The 16,569-nt window shown below is 38.9% G+C and overlaps 1 protein-coding gene across 8 annotated transcripts in view; it reads right to left on the bottom strand.

The window, feature by feature from the left end:
- Positions 1 to 7,818: 7,818 nt before the first annotated feature.
- LOC100337655 (ubiquitin specific protease 12) overlaps positions 7,819 to 16,569 on the bottom strand; it is a 68,053-nt gene continuing 59,302 nt past the window's right edge. For 6 of the 8 annotated variants that reach the window (XM_014772213.2, XM_041013024.1, XM_041013026.1 and 3 more), the window contains 5 exons: positions 9,745 to 9,828; positions 9,505 to 9,624; positions 8,927 to 9,001; positions 8,703 to 8,789; positions 7,819 to 8,346 (listed from right to left, as the gene is read on the bottom strand). In XM_014772213.2, the coding sequence (XP_014627699.1) occupies positions 8,311 to 8,346; positions 8,703 to 8,789; positions 8,927 to 9,001; positions 9,505 to 9,624; positions 9,745 to 9,828 (402 nt within the window). In that variant the 3' untranslated portion in view covers positions 7,819 to 8,310. The remainder of the gene's footprint in view (positions 8,347 to 8,702; positions 8,790 to 8,926; positions 9,002 to 9,504; positions 9,625 to 9,744; positions 9,829 to 16,569) is intronic. The other 2 variants (XM_006605237.3, NM_001251679.1) reach the window with 2 other exon arrangements.

Here is a 16,569-nt window from a genome sequence, read left to right as displayed (position 1 = left end):
TTTATTTCAGAGCCAGGAGGAGCTATGGGCTAATGTATTGGTCTCAAAATATGAGGGTTGAAGGGGTTTAAGTGAAGTAACTTCAGGAAGGGGTGAATCAGCATGGTGGAGGGATTTAAAGCTTATGTTTAATCACCCACAATACGAACACATAATGAATTCTACAACATCATGGAGGGTTGGAAGTGGGGACAAGTTTAAATTTTGGGAGGATAGATGGATGGGTGAAGAGGACACGTTACTTGCAAGATACCCTAGGCTGTTTAGTATCTCTACACAGCAAAACCAGAGTATTCAACACATGGGGGCCTTCAAAGACGTGGGGTGGGAATAGGATTTTAGGTGGAGAAGACCATTGTTTGATAATGAAATAGAGATGGCGGTTTCATTCCTATCGGAGGTTGCACATCACCCAATTCAGCCGCACATAGGTGATAAGTGGGAGTGGAAGGCAGAACCGAGTGGGCAATACACGGCAAAATCTGCTAATTATGTGTTGAGGGGGGAAATAGTTGAACACCAACAGGATGGAGCATTTAAGGAGCTATGGAAGCTTAAGCTGCCGCCTAAGATTGTTATATTTGTGTGGAGGTTAATTAGAGATAGACTACCAACTAGAGCAAACTTGCGAACACGATAGATTCAGGTTGAAGATGCAACATGCCCATTCTGCAGCGAGGTGGAGGAAAGCGCAGGTCATCTATTTTTTCACTGTCACAAGATAATTCCAGTATGGTGGGAATCCTTGTCTTGGGTAGATCTGTCTAGTGCCTTCCCAAATCACCCAAGACAACATTTCCTCCAACACATACACGAAGTGACAGAGGGAATGAGGTCTACCAGATGGAAATGGTGGTGGTTGGCACTGACATGGACCATTTGGAAGCAAAGAAATGGCATTATCTTCTCCAATGGTTCACTCAATGCTAACAGAATCCTAGATGATGCAATTTTCTTATTATGGACATGGCTTACAAAATTGGAAAAGGATTTCAACACCCACTATAACTACTGGTCTTCCAATGTTAGAGCAGGGTTTCTCAATAGAGTAGGATAGAATACTACAGCATTTTTCTAGTACTAAGGATTTCTGTAATACTCTATATATAGTTCATATTCTTGGTCTAATGAATATGCCAATTGTCATGGGACCAAATTTGGACTGCAATATGTATTCCTAGTACCTCTGGTACTCAATTAATATACTTTATTATTTTTGCTGAGCAAAAAAAAAAATATAGCAGGGCATCATGAGTAAGGGTCATAGTAGCTTGAAGTAAGTTTAAAATACCATCTGGGGTTCTAGCAATGCTACATAATAACTCAAACGGACCAACAAACAAAAATTCATGATTACACATTAACATTATGTTAACATCAGCATCATCTTTTAGTTACATACATTGAAACCGAAATTGATTACCTGCATATGTGAAAGGCTACCGGTAGTAAATTTCATCCAAAAATTGCTTGTCGGTTAGCTTAAGGGTATTGTGTATTCTAGTTTTTAACGTTTCAAAATCACACCTGTTAGGTACTCGAATGGAAACTGGAGTGGAAGCTTGAAAGGAAACACCACTGTCGTTGTGAACAATAGATTCATTTGGAAAAATAAAACCTAATGTGGAGTTCACAACTGTCTGACTGCTTGTCTCTCCCAAGAATGCCATAGTTTTTTTGTAAGAGTTGGGTTACGACTGAAACTTGTGGTTTTTTACAGTGTTAGGTTGTTTCATATATATAGATGAGTTTTAATATCAGTGTTGCATTTTATAAAGATTAAAAATACGCATGCACATGCTTTTTGTATGTGTTGTCAACTACACCAATGACGTGACATGCTTTAGCTTGCATCAGATCTGCATGGGTAGTCATGCTGTGCAAGGTCCTTTCACGCGCTTTATGTTAATGCAGACAAAAATTTATCATACACGTTGTTTCACAATGTGTTGTCAACTCAGACAACGATATATCATACATGTTTTTTTAGAATTAAGTAATAATTTTGTTGTGGACATAACAAATATACAAAGACACATAAATGTGAATATCCAATTCAAAACGATTAGTCATTATAAATTACATGTTCAATCATCATTTATGTCAACATAGTCTCTCTTGAACATCACGAAGCTCTTGTAATGCTGCATTCTGCAAATATATGGATTTGGCCACGACTTCGCCTGCGGATGACAATTGCTAGACCATAACAATGCTACAGACGGTAAGGGACAATGTTCTTTTAAATAAACCTGTTGTACATGCGAAAAAAGTGTTAACTCAATCCTACAAAACTTATTGCATAATTATAAAAAAACACTTAATATCTACAATGTACCTCAACAAAATGATTGTCATACACATGACCGATACAAATTATATGATGCAATAAAGAATTTACCAGCGGTTGACTTCTAAGAGGAAAGAATGTCGTGCTTTGTTTCTTAGACAAGGATACAACGATTACGTTATACCTTGATGCAATGACATGTCCCATGTTTGTTATATCCATCCACTTATCCATAGTCACCTGAATGAAACAAATATACACGTCAAACTTAATTTCAAAGTAAAGTCTTAAAAATCAAATACATAAATTACATACCTTGGTTAACCCATCAACAAGTAGTGACATCCTTAATTCCTCAAATCTCTCTGTGCCACCAAAGAGCTTGATATAGTCTACTGAGAATTTGGAAAGTTCTTTAAGGAGATGGTTGCGGACCACCGACCAAGAGTCTTGACCCATACCTAATAAACAGGCAACAGACCGATATCCACAGTTACCATCAGCTTTGACATCAACAATCTTATCAATGAAGTCGTGCATAAATGGCTGAAACTGGTCCAACATGGGCATCATCTTTCTTCGATTCGGTTGCTCAAAGGATGATGCAGTACGCCTCACCGATGAATTGCTATTTTGCATAGATTCAAAGGCATCTACATACTCCCAGTAAGATGGATCGCACTTTGTTGACCTTGGGTTCCTGCTCATAGCTTACTTTGGTGCTCCCTTTGTGTTAACCTTTGCTGGAGGAGGACACATCGAATTCTGATTAGGGTATGCAATTTCCCAAAGTTTAATCTTCAGAGTAAACTTGCCACAAACATCAAGTTCTTTGAATCTTTTGGATATTGTTTCCATTACTTCCTTGATGCTCACCTCGGGCTCAGATAACCCTTGGTCAGAAAAACTGAGTCTCCTCCAGAACATATGGATTGAATCTAGTGGGATGCAACCACTAACATATTTGGATAACTCACAAGCACAAGGAAGACCAAGCGTGGTTCTCACCACGCAACCACAACTTGAGGGATTCTTGCCAGCATAGTCAACATGCTCTAATTCAGCAGCAATATGATTTAAAGCATACCTTGAAACCATTCCAAGAAGCCTCCTGTATAAGGTTTTTTTGAACACATGTCCAACGACATGCGTACTTGTTTCAAATGATGTTTTAATCTCCGTGTGCTGCAACGTAATCATGTTGTTCATGGCATCCCTCACACTGCATAAGTCTCCAATGCTATTTTTGTAACAGTCTTTTTAAAGACGAGTGAGCATATTCAACCCTACATTTCAGATACACAAATAAAAATAAACATATACAATAATACAATTCCATAAATTCGTCAATATTAATAGAAATAATTGAACAGTTTCATACCTGTTTGTTGTTGTGTTTCCTAAGTGCATCACCTTATTAGTCCAGGCAAAAACAAATTTTTCCTTGTGTGGTATTATCCATGTTTCCTTGACATAGTCAACAAACATTGACCAAGGTGTGCAAGCCATTTCGAACTTCTTCAGGCATTCATCAAACTGCTGTTCTGAAGGACAATCAGTCAGACATCCCTAGCAATCATGACATAATCCCAAGCATTTTTTTGCGCAATTAGTGATTTACATTTGGCCTTCACATTCTTGTTTATGTGAAAGCTGCACAATAAATTTGTGCATTCAAGGAATACATCCTTCACTGCATTCATCAATGCTTGGTCTCTGTCAGTGACAATAACTCCAGGGAGGGCATCACGCTTTAAAAAAAAGCCTCAGAAGCGTTGTAAAGCCCATACCAAATTATTAATGCGTTCACCCTCCACATATGCAAAATCGGCAGAGAATGTCATCCCAGTCGGTGTGACCCCAACAAAATCGAGCAGTGGGAGTCTGTACCGGTTTGTTTTGTAGGTGTTGTCTATCAAAAACACCAAATTACATGTGTTGACAAACTTCACTGCATCAGGGTGACACCAAAAGATATCACGAACCACGTCTTCATCCTTTATTCTATGCCAATGAATATAATGATCATGTTCAAGAAGCTTCATCAGATGTTGCATTTCAAGATCACTTCCTCTTATGGAAGAACGGAATGCACTTTTTGCATTGTATATTTGTTTAATGGTCGTACAACTATTGGCATTGTGATCCTTCAGAGTTAGCAGAATGTTTCTTGGCTTCACCATGGACTTCGTCATATCAGTAATAAGTGTTTTTTCAGCTTTAGTCAATCGCCCTGCATATGGATGTCCAACTAATGACTTGGCCAATTCATGATTATGCACTCCATAAGTCAACTTCACCATCCAGCCTTCTCCTCCAACCACTGGCTTGCAACGAAGCTTGAAGGGACACTCACATTTCCTAGTCCGAGTGTCTCTTTTGATAAATTCTTTTTTCCTACACCTATACTCGCCACTCCTTTCACAGCCAATTAACACAAACGTAGTCCTTCCTCTACTACCTATGTTTGTGTCCGACCTTAAAATCACCGCCACAAATCCGTTTTTCATGAGCAACGGATCGAGCCCAACGCAAAACATCTTCTCGGCACTCAAACGCCTACAAAGCAATCCACATAATTTAAGTTTTCTACCAGTATTCATTTTATTAAATTTGTGACAAACATTAACATTATTGATGCAATCCTACCCCCCTAAGGGCATTGGATAGAAGACTCCAAGAAGACTCGGCCAGAGATTCAAGAGAAGACCCTAAGGTTCTCATGAGCCTTAGGATGGATTTTGGGCCCATGGGCTAAGTATGAGCCCACTTATCTTTGTACATATTAGATTAGGATTTCATTATTTTTGGGCCTTGTATTTAGGGCTCCATAATGTAGGTAGGGTACCCTAGAAATATAGCATTTTTCAGCCTTTGTATTTTAGGGCACCTAAACTAGTTTTTGTATTAAGGGTAGTTTTGTAATTTCACATGCACTAAGTGAATATTTGATGTGTGTGTTGGGAAATAAATTTAATTGAATTGGTAGAAGCCCAATCCAATTAAATTTTAGAGGAGGGTGAGCATTTGCTTACTACACCCCATTGCCACATCATATAGTCACACTTTGTGCATGTCTTTCATGCTTTACACGCCTCATGACACCTAAGCACACTTAGTGGAGAATCTTGGAATTGACTTTGGATTAGTGGGTTGAACCATAACTGAAATTCACTAATCATAATTAGTGAAATTTTGGCTCCAAAATTTGGCTCCACAAATTCAATTTCAAATTCAAGTGAAATTTGAATTGAAATTCAAAGTTTCCTCCAATTTTGTGTGACACTTAGGCTATAAATAGAGGTCATGTGTGTGCATTTTTTTAACTTTGATCATTTGAATATTAAACTTCAGATTTCAGAGCTCTTTTAGAGCACAAAATTTCGTGCTCTTCTCTTCCTCTCCCTTCATTCATCTCCTTCTTCCTCCAAGCTCCTAACCATGGCCTCCTATGGTGGTGAGCTTCTTCTAGACTCATCTTCTCCTTGAAGTGGCGTCTCCTCTCTCTCTTCCTTCTCCATTCCGCTACCATTCATCTTCCAAGAAGCAAAGGAATTCATTGATGAAGAAGATCCTAGGCCTACAAGCTCCAATGGAGCTTACATCAATTATAACCTGAGAAGTATTGAACGCATCCGAACAATCAACATGTGGTTCATTCGCACCACATGCTTCTTCATTTTCATAATCCATATCCGTTTGTTCAAACATTATTTCATACATCCACTCATCATCGTCCATCTAACCAACGCAAACAAAAAATGGACACACAAACAAATTAATAATTTTTTTTAAAAATGGAAACTGAATTCAAAAAACATCACACTTTAAAAATAGTTACTCTTCTTACGAATCAAGTTGATCCGTAAGTCACTGTTACGGATCAAGTTGATCCGTAAGTAATTCGTACATCCGCGACATAGCCACCACCTTCTGCATACCTCGTTTGCCGTCGTCGACCACCGCAACGCACCTTCACCTTCACCGCACCTAACCGTTCACAACGAACCAACGAACCCGAGACAATGCCACACGAGAACCACAAAAACAGAGAAAAATAACGAACAAAAATGGCAGCTGTGAAGCGCAGGAAAAAAAGAAGAAGCTTTTATAAGGAAAAAAAACCCAGGGGCATTTTTGGCATTTAAAAATTTTGCTGGGTGCACCAGCAAAAATGCTAGGTGCACCTAGCAGCACTCGAATGTTGCTAGTATGTGATTCCCTGTATTGGGTAATTACGCACAGTGCCATGCGCATCACCTAATAGGTAATGGGTTAAAGGAAACACTGATGGTTCAATGTTGTGTGGGTCAAAAGGAATTTGTGTAACATTCACAGCTTTTTTTTTAACAGTTGGATTCGTGCAACATTCCTTCATACTACCATGTAGCAACATTCCTTCATACTACTATGTAGCACCATTCTTTATACTGATTGAAAATGTAAAGTTGCCTACAATGTTTCTCGTCTTTCTAATATACAATCAATGACTTTAGTCCTAACCTCCTTTTCCAATTGGAAGAAGCTAGCCTTCTTTCCTGATAGGAAGGGACAAGGTTAAAACTCATCATAATTATTGAATTCACTTATACTATCAGTGTTAGACAAGGATCGTCCTAGCCTCCTTTCATGATTGGAAGAAGCTAGGTTAGGACTGACCAAAAGTCAAAATTATGAATTCACTTCTATTAGTTAGTGTTAGGCTAGGACTGTCCTAACCTCCTTTCTTGATTGGAAGACATTAGGTTAGGACCAAAGTGAAAATTATTAGATTCTACTACTATTGGTTAGTGTTAGGGTAGGATCAAAGTAAAAATTATTAGGCTAGGTGAAAACCAAAGTCAAAATTATTTTATTCACTTCTACTAATTAGTTTGAAGAGCCTCCTTTCATGATTGATCTTCCTTCGTACTAAAGAAAAAAATATTTTATCTATTCAATTTAAAATATTTTTTTTTGTTTATGTTTATTATTGATTTATATTTATAAGTTATATAATAAAAATAGTCCGTGTGATAGTCCGTGTGGAGCTAAAGAAATAAGTTATATAATAAAAATAGTCCGTGTGATAGTCCGTGTGGAGCTAAAGAAATATTGTATGGATCAAATCCTAGTTTTACTCTTAACAAATCTATTAACATCCCCTTTCATAGATGAGTTACAAGATAACGTTTCTATATATATAAAAAAAGTTAAATAAATAAATAAGCACCCTACTCGCAAGTTGCCATTCATGAGAATAAAAATCAAGCGGAAAACATGAAAATATCACATTCGAGAATCAACAATGTTCATAAATATTTTTTAAAACTTGTGCCAAATTCGACAATGTCATTCTTTAGTTAATTTCTGAATAATAACTTCAAACCTTAAAACACTCCAACCAGACGTTTATTTCAAGCATATAACACAGGTGAGGTTGTTTGCAGCACAAGAGCAAATCAGCATGATCAAAGGTAATTGACGATACATACGGTAACAAAAATAAGGAAAGGTAATTGAGATAAGCTATTCTACGATGAGAAACATTAGGAAAAAATAATGTTTTCCTTTAACACCAATAAGTACGGTAAACAAAACCAAGGTTAAGAAAGGCACAAGGGAAATTTACATGTTAGCTCCTGTAGAAACATTACACATTTCCCCATCCTCGCGGAGCTTCACCAACTGAAGCAAATAAAGATCCCACTATGGTGAAATGGGCCATAGAAAAGAGTTTAACTATACCTACATTCCTATACCTTCTATACAAAACCCAACCCCAAAATGTTATGTACCAAATGACAAGGGAATTTCAAATTCAACCTCCTAACAACCAAAGATTTGTTTGCTCAAAAGACGAGTTTTAATCACTATTGAAGGCTATACACCACCCCCCACCATCTCAGCTAAGAAAATTATGGTTTTCAACAGACTACCCTTTAGAAGATTGGTAGCTTCTCCATTCTCTCCTTCAGAACGCTTCAAGTGCAGCTGGCATATGGTGCCATTAAAATGACTGGTCAAGATGAAACGTTTCTCTAATCATAGATTTTTACTGCCTTCTCGTGACGATTCTGCAAAATTAAGAAATAATCATTGTAGGCTTCTGAAACCCGCAATAAAATTAATTACAGTGACATTACAATCATCTACCTATTTTTGCCATTGCCATTTGGGGGGAGGGTAGTTAGGAGCAAAGATCTATCATGAAATAGGATTCACGTCAAGATCATGATTTCAGATGAGCTCTTCCTTTTCTATTAAGTACATATTTTTATTTTAAATTTTAAAATTTAAAGATTCTGTGATAAATTTCCTCCTCACTGACATCATCCACCATGTGAATATACCCATTTCATGATAGGGCAAACAAACCCACCCACCACCCATTCCTCAGAAATGAGGAGCTAGTTTCATGATAATATTATACCTGATTGGCAGCATTCGACCTTTTTGAAGCATTGTCAGTGTGTTCCAGTCCGAGATATTGCTCCCATGCACCGTAGATATCCCTCCTCTAAAAGATAAAACAATATAACTTAATTTTGCAAAAATGGTACTTTTTTTTAAGTTACATTGACAGCCTCAAACTCAAACAATCAACCAATCACAACCAAAAGGTAAAATCACAGAGAAGACAGAAGATTGACAGACCTGAAACCGAGCTGAAACAATATCTGAATCTTGAAGGTACTCAGGACGACCAAATGACAAAAATGCAAACTTCCACTGATGAACCAAGCAAGAGAATATATTTTAGAAAAGCCATAAGATGTTTCCACCCAAAAGATTTGGTGAAATGCAGAAACACAATATCGGAACATTTACGAAGTATTTTAAAATTCAATAAGTAGAAAATATTTGTAATTATACAAACCTATGTATGTCTTACTTTGATTTGATGCACTATGAAGTATGTTCTAAAGTTATACACAATAATTTTTCAAAATACCACTATGTATTTATATTGCAATAACAATTTAGATTATATTTATACCTATTTGGAAAGGCCACAATAATGTTTCAAAATATCACTATGTAACATGCTTCAATATCACAGAAAAATGACTATCTGCACTTAAAATTATATTGTTAAGTCAGAAGTGTTTCAAAAGTCAACTAGACAGAACTTCAAGAAATTATTAGTCTATTTGATATGACTAAAATGGGCATAACAGGAACAAAATGCCTAAAGCAGGAGCACATAATTCAATCACGTTAGTAATATTTACCTTTGAAAACTCCTCATCTGGAACTTGCAACTTTTTCTGTATTCGCAATTTGACTTCAGTTAATGTCTCACCCTCATGGATAACCAATAAAAAAGGATGTCCAAAGTTCTGAACTTGCTGCTGTTTTCAAAAAACACCAACACAAAAGAAAAGAAAGTACAAATGTTAGAAAAAATTTTAAGGTAGTAATTTTAGAAAGAAAAAAATATTAATATATTAGACAGATTTAGAGGAAAACACCTGATTTTGAGTTGTGTCTTTCAAGAAATGATAAACATGGATCAACCGATCATGCGGGCCAAGGTTTTTCTCTTCTTCAAGAACCTGCAGCAATAGGAAATTCAAAAATGAAGAATAATGTGCTAGGAAAAAGAGTCATAACACCATATTAAGACCGAAAATGACACTGAAGACAAAAATGGTTTGGAAATTTTGGAACTGCCAAAATTGAAATAGCTATATATAGCAGATTTCAATTCCTTAAATTCTATCTGGAAAAAAAACTGTCCTTTTTCACAAATCTATCATGGGAGTGGCAATTTTGCCATATTCCCTAACAAATATTCTGTACTAATGGTGGAGCCTAACCCTTTCTTCCATATGGCAAGCCCCAAATAGGGATGTTTGTAGTTGAAAGAAAAGGAATTTTGATACATTCGATACATTTTAATACAAGCACTAGGGTTAACATTGAGGCCATGAAGAGAAGTAAGGAAACAATATAAAAGAAGATAAATATCACGAAACAAAAGGATAATTTTTCATATCCTAAAATATCTACAATATTTAAAACACTCCCTCTCAAGTTGGTAAATGAATATCAATCATTCCAACTTTCCAATAAATAGATAAAATCTTGTTGTAGGGAGCTCCTTAGTAAATACATCTACTAATTGGAATCCTGTAGGAACATGTGTTGTGACTTATGACTATAAGACCACTTTTCTTTGATGAAGTGTTTGTCACTATACTTATTCATGTTATGTTGGACCGGATTATGAACAATTCTAATAGCTGAATTGTTATCGCAAATCAACCTTGCATGTCTTCATATTTTACTTCAAGGTTATCAAGAATAATCTTTATCCATAACCTCTCACGCATACCATGTGTCATAGCTCGAAATTCTGCTACTACTAGATTGAGCAGCCATTCAGTATTCAGAGTTGGATCTTTATCTACAACTGACCCAGCATAATTTGCATCTACATATACCTTCAAGGGTAATGTACCCTCACTCTTGAACAACAATCCTTTTCCTAGGCTTGTCTTCAAATATTGGAAGATTCTATCAACAGCCTGCAGGTACCTTTCACGAGAACCGTGCATAAATTGACTGACCACACTAACGGCATAAGCTATGTTTGGTCTAGTGTTGGACAAATAAATTAGCCTCCCCACTGATATTTGGTATTGGGACTATTCTCCTGGTGGACTTTCTTCACTTCCAATTTTGTGGTTCTATTCAATCGGTACTCTAGATGGCATACATCCCAATTTCCCTATTTCTTTAAGATTGAGTACATACTCCTCCATGAAGGAAAGACATAGAACCTATGGGATTCCATATAAACTTTTGTATTATTGTTATTATACTCCCTCCGGTCCTACAATTCTTCATTTTGTATCGCTGTAAACCAATAGACTGATCATGGAACAACCCTCATTAAATATAGTGGTGCGTCACCAGTAGTGAGAGAATGAGTAGAGAGAGAAACAGTGGGTGGGTTAGAGTTAGGAACAGAGGAAAGTTTATAGAGAGTGATACAGTGAGGTCGAGAGAGGATCCCCGACGGAACTATGCCGGGAACAGGGATGGACAACAACAATGCTCTAATAGGGCAAACTGAAGGGATCAGAATGACATCTCATCCTTCTACTTCACGCGATTCCCAGAAGATGCAACTGAGAAGGACCTGTGGTACAAGTTCAAAAAGTGGGGGGATGTAAAGGGGTGAATGATGTGCACAGTTTAGAATGGCAGCTAGACAATATCGTCATTGGTGGTTTAGAGTTGTACATCAACATCCCAAAATATGGGAGAGAGATGGCGAGAAAAGTAGCACCAGAAGACAAAGCAAAGGGGTTTGACGAGAGACACGATAATGAAGCAAATCGACGAAGACAACCTCAGCAAACAATGAATCCAGTCTCGTATGCAGCGGTGGTGGAGAGGAACAACAGGAACTTAGGGCAAATGTGGACACCACACAACCAGCATTACAGTCGCGAAGGTTCACACTCATCGGTACACCTCGACATCCCAATGGATGAGAAGAAGTGGTTCAGCAATGCTTGGGTGGGGCGATTGAAAAACCTCACGCTGTTTGACAGAGTTGAAGATGACCTACTATGGGATATCGGTGCAGAAATAACACCGAAGTACATAGGGGATGATTTGGTTCTGCTACTTGACCTCACTAATGCCAGAGCAGAACAAATGATCCAGGAAGAAATCACGAGTGGAGCTTCCTTGTTTCATTCGCTAGAGAAATGGAGCCCGAGGTTGCGTACAAGATACAGGCTCACTTGGGTCCAGTGTTGGGGTATTCCGCTGCTAGCTTGGGATACGACGCAAATTCAGAAGATTGTGACTGCTATTGGGGATATGGTGGAGGTGGACGACGACGTTGAAGAAGTTCGGAGAATGGACAGGACAAGGGTACTCATCAAAACGCCGTGGAGGCCCGCAATCCAACACACGGTAAATGTACAAATAGGTGGGGAGGTTTACGGAGTACATGTAGTGGAGGAAAATGGGTATAGCACCGGAACATGTAACTTCCGACGAAGGAGTGTTTGGGGATCATCGGAGGAAATCGAGTCCGACGAAAGTGATAACGAAACTCCGGTACCGGAGATGCTATGCGCGTTGGAGAAAGAAGATGAGCTGCAAGACAAAGAGGTGCCGGTAAATCACGCGCTGCAAAGGACCACCTCCAATCTCAACGCCGGGTATGCAATCTAAGGGAACACGACATTACCCAGTGGTCTAAACGGAAACGAAAGACCACATGGTAAAAACAGTGGCTCGTGGGTACAACGTTTCAGTCAGAAAGGGAGCAGAGCAGATACCACAATGGGTAGCAATGAAGAACAGGTGGAGCGTAGGTGGATGGTGACAGCTGACAGCTTCCGAGATGAGGGAACACGCAACAATGGTTAGGCACAGCACGTTGGGAACATCAACTCGACAGAATGGGAGAAGGTTATACACGAAAACGGAAACCATGACTTGAGAAGGTGCTATGACGTGTCGGGGGCACATATTTTGAATGGGAAACAGCCACGTGACCCACGGGTGGCTGAGGGGGGTTTTAAAAATTGTTTGGGCTTTTCTATCCACACCCCCGAAGAAGCAACACAACAGTCCGGTCTCAGCCCACAAAATAATAAAAAGGAACCCATTCGTGCCTGGCAGGTATACTTGCGAAATAGGAGATGCCAAAAGCAAATGAAGATGGGTTCTGCAAATGATGAATATCCCGCCATACTTACAAAACCACCTATTAAGGGCTCACAGCAGCAGCACAACGTGGACAAAGACCAAGACAGAAGTGGTAACAGTGATACCAATGTTCACATGGAAGGACCATCAACACATAATGAAGCTGAGAATGCAAATTCACAAAGACCAGTGGGAAGAGGCAACATCTCTATGGAATATGGCAAAAGAATTGGGGGCAACATGTGGGTCAGAGCAGGGAAAAATTATTGGCAAGATAAGGGCAATGGGGGAAAGAGATAGGAAAGAGGCAGAGAGATCAGAAAATAGGAATACTACCCCATGAATGTTATAACATACAATGTTAGAGGGCTAGGAAGGGGGTGAAATAGGTAGCAATTAGGAGAATGGTCAAGAAAGAGTATATAGATATGATATGTATTCAGGAGACAAAAAAGGAGATAATTGAGAAGACAATGTGTCAAGCACTGTGGGGGGAACCTGAAGTAAGTTGGAAAGTGCAACCTGCATCTAATACAGCAGGAGGGATTCTATGTATATGGAGTGAGAAAACTTTCAAATTGGAGAGGAAGGTCATTGGCAGTGGTTTCATACTGTTGGTAGGACAGTGGCTTAAGGAGGCACAACAAGTTCATATTGTCAGCATCTATTCACCATGTGATATTCAAAACAAGAGAACCTTATGGGATAGTGTCAAGCAGCTGAAAAACTTAAACTCCGATGGTCTATGGTGCATACTGGGAGATTTCAATAACATTAGAAATCCATTTGAAAGATTGGGTGCTTGTCAGAAGGGGGTGGAGGAAAGCAACATCAAGGAGTTCAACGAGTGGATTGAAGATTTGGAGGTAGAAGAGGTGCCATGGGTGGAGAGAAAATTTACATGGTTCAGACCGAATGGATCTGCCAAGAGCAAGCTGGACAGATTTCTGGTATCTCCTGAATGGTTTGCTAAATGACCTTGAAGTACAAAATAAACCTTGGATAGGGGATCATTGCCCAATTCTGCTCAGGTCTAAATATATAGACTGGGGTCCCAAACCTTTCAAGATCCTTGACTGTTGGTTCCATGACAGGTCATTCAAGACAATTGTTCAGGATTGTTGGGCCTCCAATCAGCAATGGGGATGGGGTGGTTTTGTGCTTAAAGAAAAAATAAAAGAAGTTAAAGAAGATTGAGGTTGATTTAAACAAGCTGGAAGCAGATACAATCGATAGACAATTATCTCCCCAAGAATTGCTGACCAGGAAGACACTACAAGAAGCAATATGGTTAGCTGTCCAATCACATGAGCCTCTACTGAGGCAGAAGGCGAGATCAAGATGGATTAAAGAAGGCGATTGCAACTCACGTTACTTCCATTTGATGATGAATGCGAATCGCAGGAATAACTCTTTGAAAGGACTAATGATTGATGGATCCTGGATTGATGAATCGGGAAGAGTGAAAGAGGCAGTAAAATTGTTCTTCTTGCAATGATTTCATGAATCTGAGCAAGGTAGACCTCGGCTGGATGGAACCCACTTTCAGACCATCGGACAACAACACAATGATATGTTGATGGGGCGTTTCCAAGAGGATGAAATAAAACAGGCTATATGGGATTGCGGGAGTGAGAAAATTCCAGGCCTAGATGGACTAAACTTCAAGTTTATTAAGAAGTTTTGGCAAGTAATCAAACCTGATGTTCTCTAGTTTCTGGATGAATTCTATGTTAAAGGAATTTTTCCAAAGGGATGCAATGCATCTTTTATAGCCCTAATTCCTAAAGTGGCTGATCCACAACTCCTGAATGATTACAGACCTATTTCACTATAGGCTACATGTACAAGATTGTGGCTAAGTTGTTAGCTAAAAGATTGAAGAAGGTACTATCACTCATAATAGATGAAAGACAATCTGCATTCATAGGAAGCAGACATTTGCTGCATAGCGTGATCATAGCAAATGAGGTGGTTGAAAAAGCTAAAAGAAGTCAAAAATCACGCCTGGTGTTCAAAGTAGACTACGAAAAGGCACATGATTCATTCTCATGAGAATTCTTGATACACATGTTGAGGAGGATGGACTTTTGTTCCAAATGGATCCAATGGATTGAGGGATGCCTAAGATCTGCCCTTATTTCAGTATTGGTGAATGGAAGCCCCTCGGTTGAATTCATTCCACAAAGAGGACTTAGGCAGGGGGATTCATTAGCGCCTCTTTTGTTTAATATTGTTGTTGAAGCTCTAAATGGATTGATGAGAGAAGCAGTGGAGAAGAATCTATTCAGAGGATTCTCAATGGGCTCAAATAATGTGGAAATCAGCATCCTACAATATGCTGATGACACAACATTTTTCGATGAGGCATCAATGGAGAATGCTAAGGTAATCAAAGCCATTTTGAGGACCTTTGAACTTGTATCAGGCCTCAAACTTAATTTTACAAAAAACTGTTTTGAAGCAATTGGAATGCCAGATCAGTGGAAGCATGATGCTGCAAAACACATGAACTGCAGCTTGTTGTCCATACCATTCATTTACTTGGGCATACCTGTTGGGACAAACCCAAGGCGATGTCAGTTGTGGGATCCTATCATTAACAAGTGTGAGAGAAAATTAGCAAAGTGGAAGCAAAGACACATTTCCTTTGGGGGAGAGTGACCCTTATACAGTCGGTCTTAACATCTATTCATATCTATTTCTTTTCATTTTTCAAGGTTCCTAATAGAGTGATGAACAAGCTGGTGAGTATACAACACAAATTCCTATGGTGTGGCGGAATTGAGGAAAAGAAGATTGTGTGGATAAAGTGGGAGACCGTGTGCCTCCCAAAACACATGAACTGCAGCTTGTTGTCCATACCATTCATTTACTTGGGCATACCTGTTGGGACAAACCCAAGGCGATGTCAGTTGTGGGATCCTATCATTAACAAGTGTGAGAGAAAATTAGCAAAGTGGAAGCAAAGACACATTTCCTTTGGGGGAGAGTGACCCTTATACAGTCGGTCTTAACATCTATTCATATCTATTTCTTTTCATTTTTCAAGGTTCCTAATAGAGTGATGAACAAGCTGGTGAGTATACAACACAAATTCCTATGGTGTGGCGAAATTGAGGAAAAGAAGATTGTGTGGATTAAGTGGGAGACCGTGTGCCTCCCAAAAGAAAAAGGGGAATTGGGCCTCAAGGACATTAACACCTTCAATCTTGCATTGCTTGGCAAATGGAAATGGAGTCCATTTCAGCACCAAGAAGAATTATGGACTAGGGTATTGGAGTCGAAATATGGTGGTTAGAGGAGCATGGATGAAGCAACAAGAGACACCAACGAATCCATATGGTGGAGGGACCTAAAAATGGCTCTCCATCAACCGCGGTAGGGTAATACTTTTCAAAGTGGAATAGTGTGGAGGGTTGGGTGTGGTGATAGGATCAAGTTTTGGGAGGATAGCTGAATTGCTGTTGAGGTATCACTAATAGCAAAATATCCCAGGCTATATCTTATATCTTGTCAGCAAAATCAGCTCATCCAACAAATGGGAGCTCACACGAATACAAGGTGGGAGAGGGATTTTATATGGAGGAGATCATTGTTTGATAATGAGATCGACA

Source organism: Glycine max, chromosome 20, assembly GCF_000004515.6.
Source record: "Glycine max cultivar Williams 82 chromosome 20, Glycine_max_v4.0, whole genome shotgun sequence".
Lineage (NCBI taxonomy): Eukaryota > Viridiplantae > Streptophyta > Magnoliopsida > Fabales > Fabaceae > Glycine > Glycine max.
Note: the sequence above shows the minus strand (reverse complement) of the source record. Positions and strands in the feature narration are given on the sequence as shown.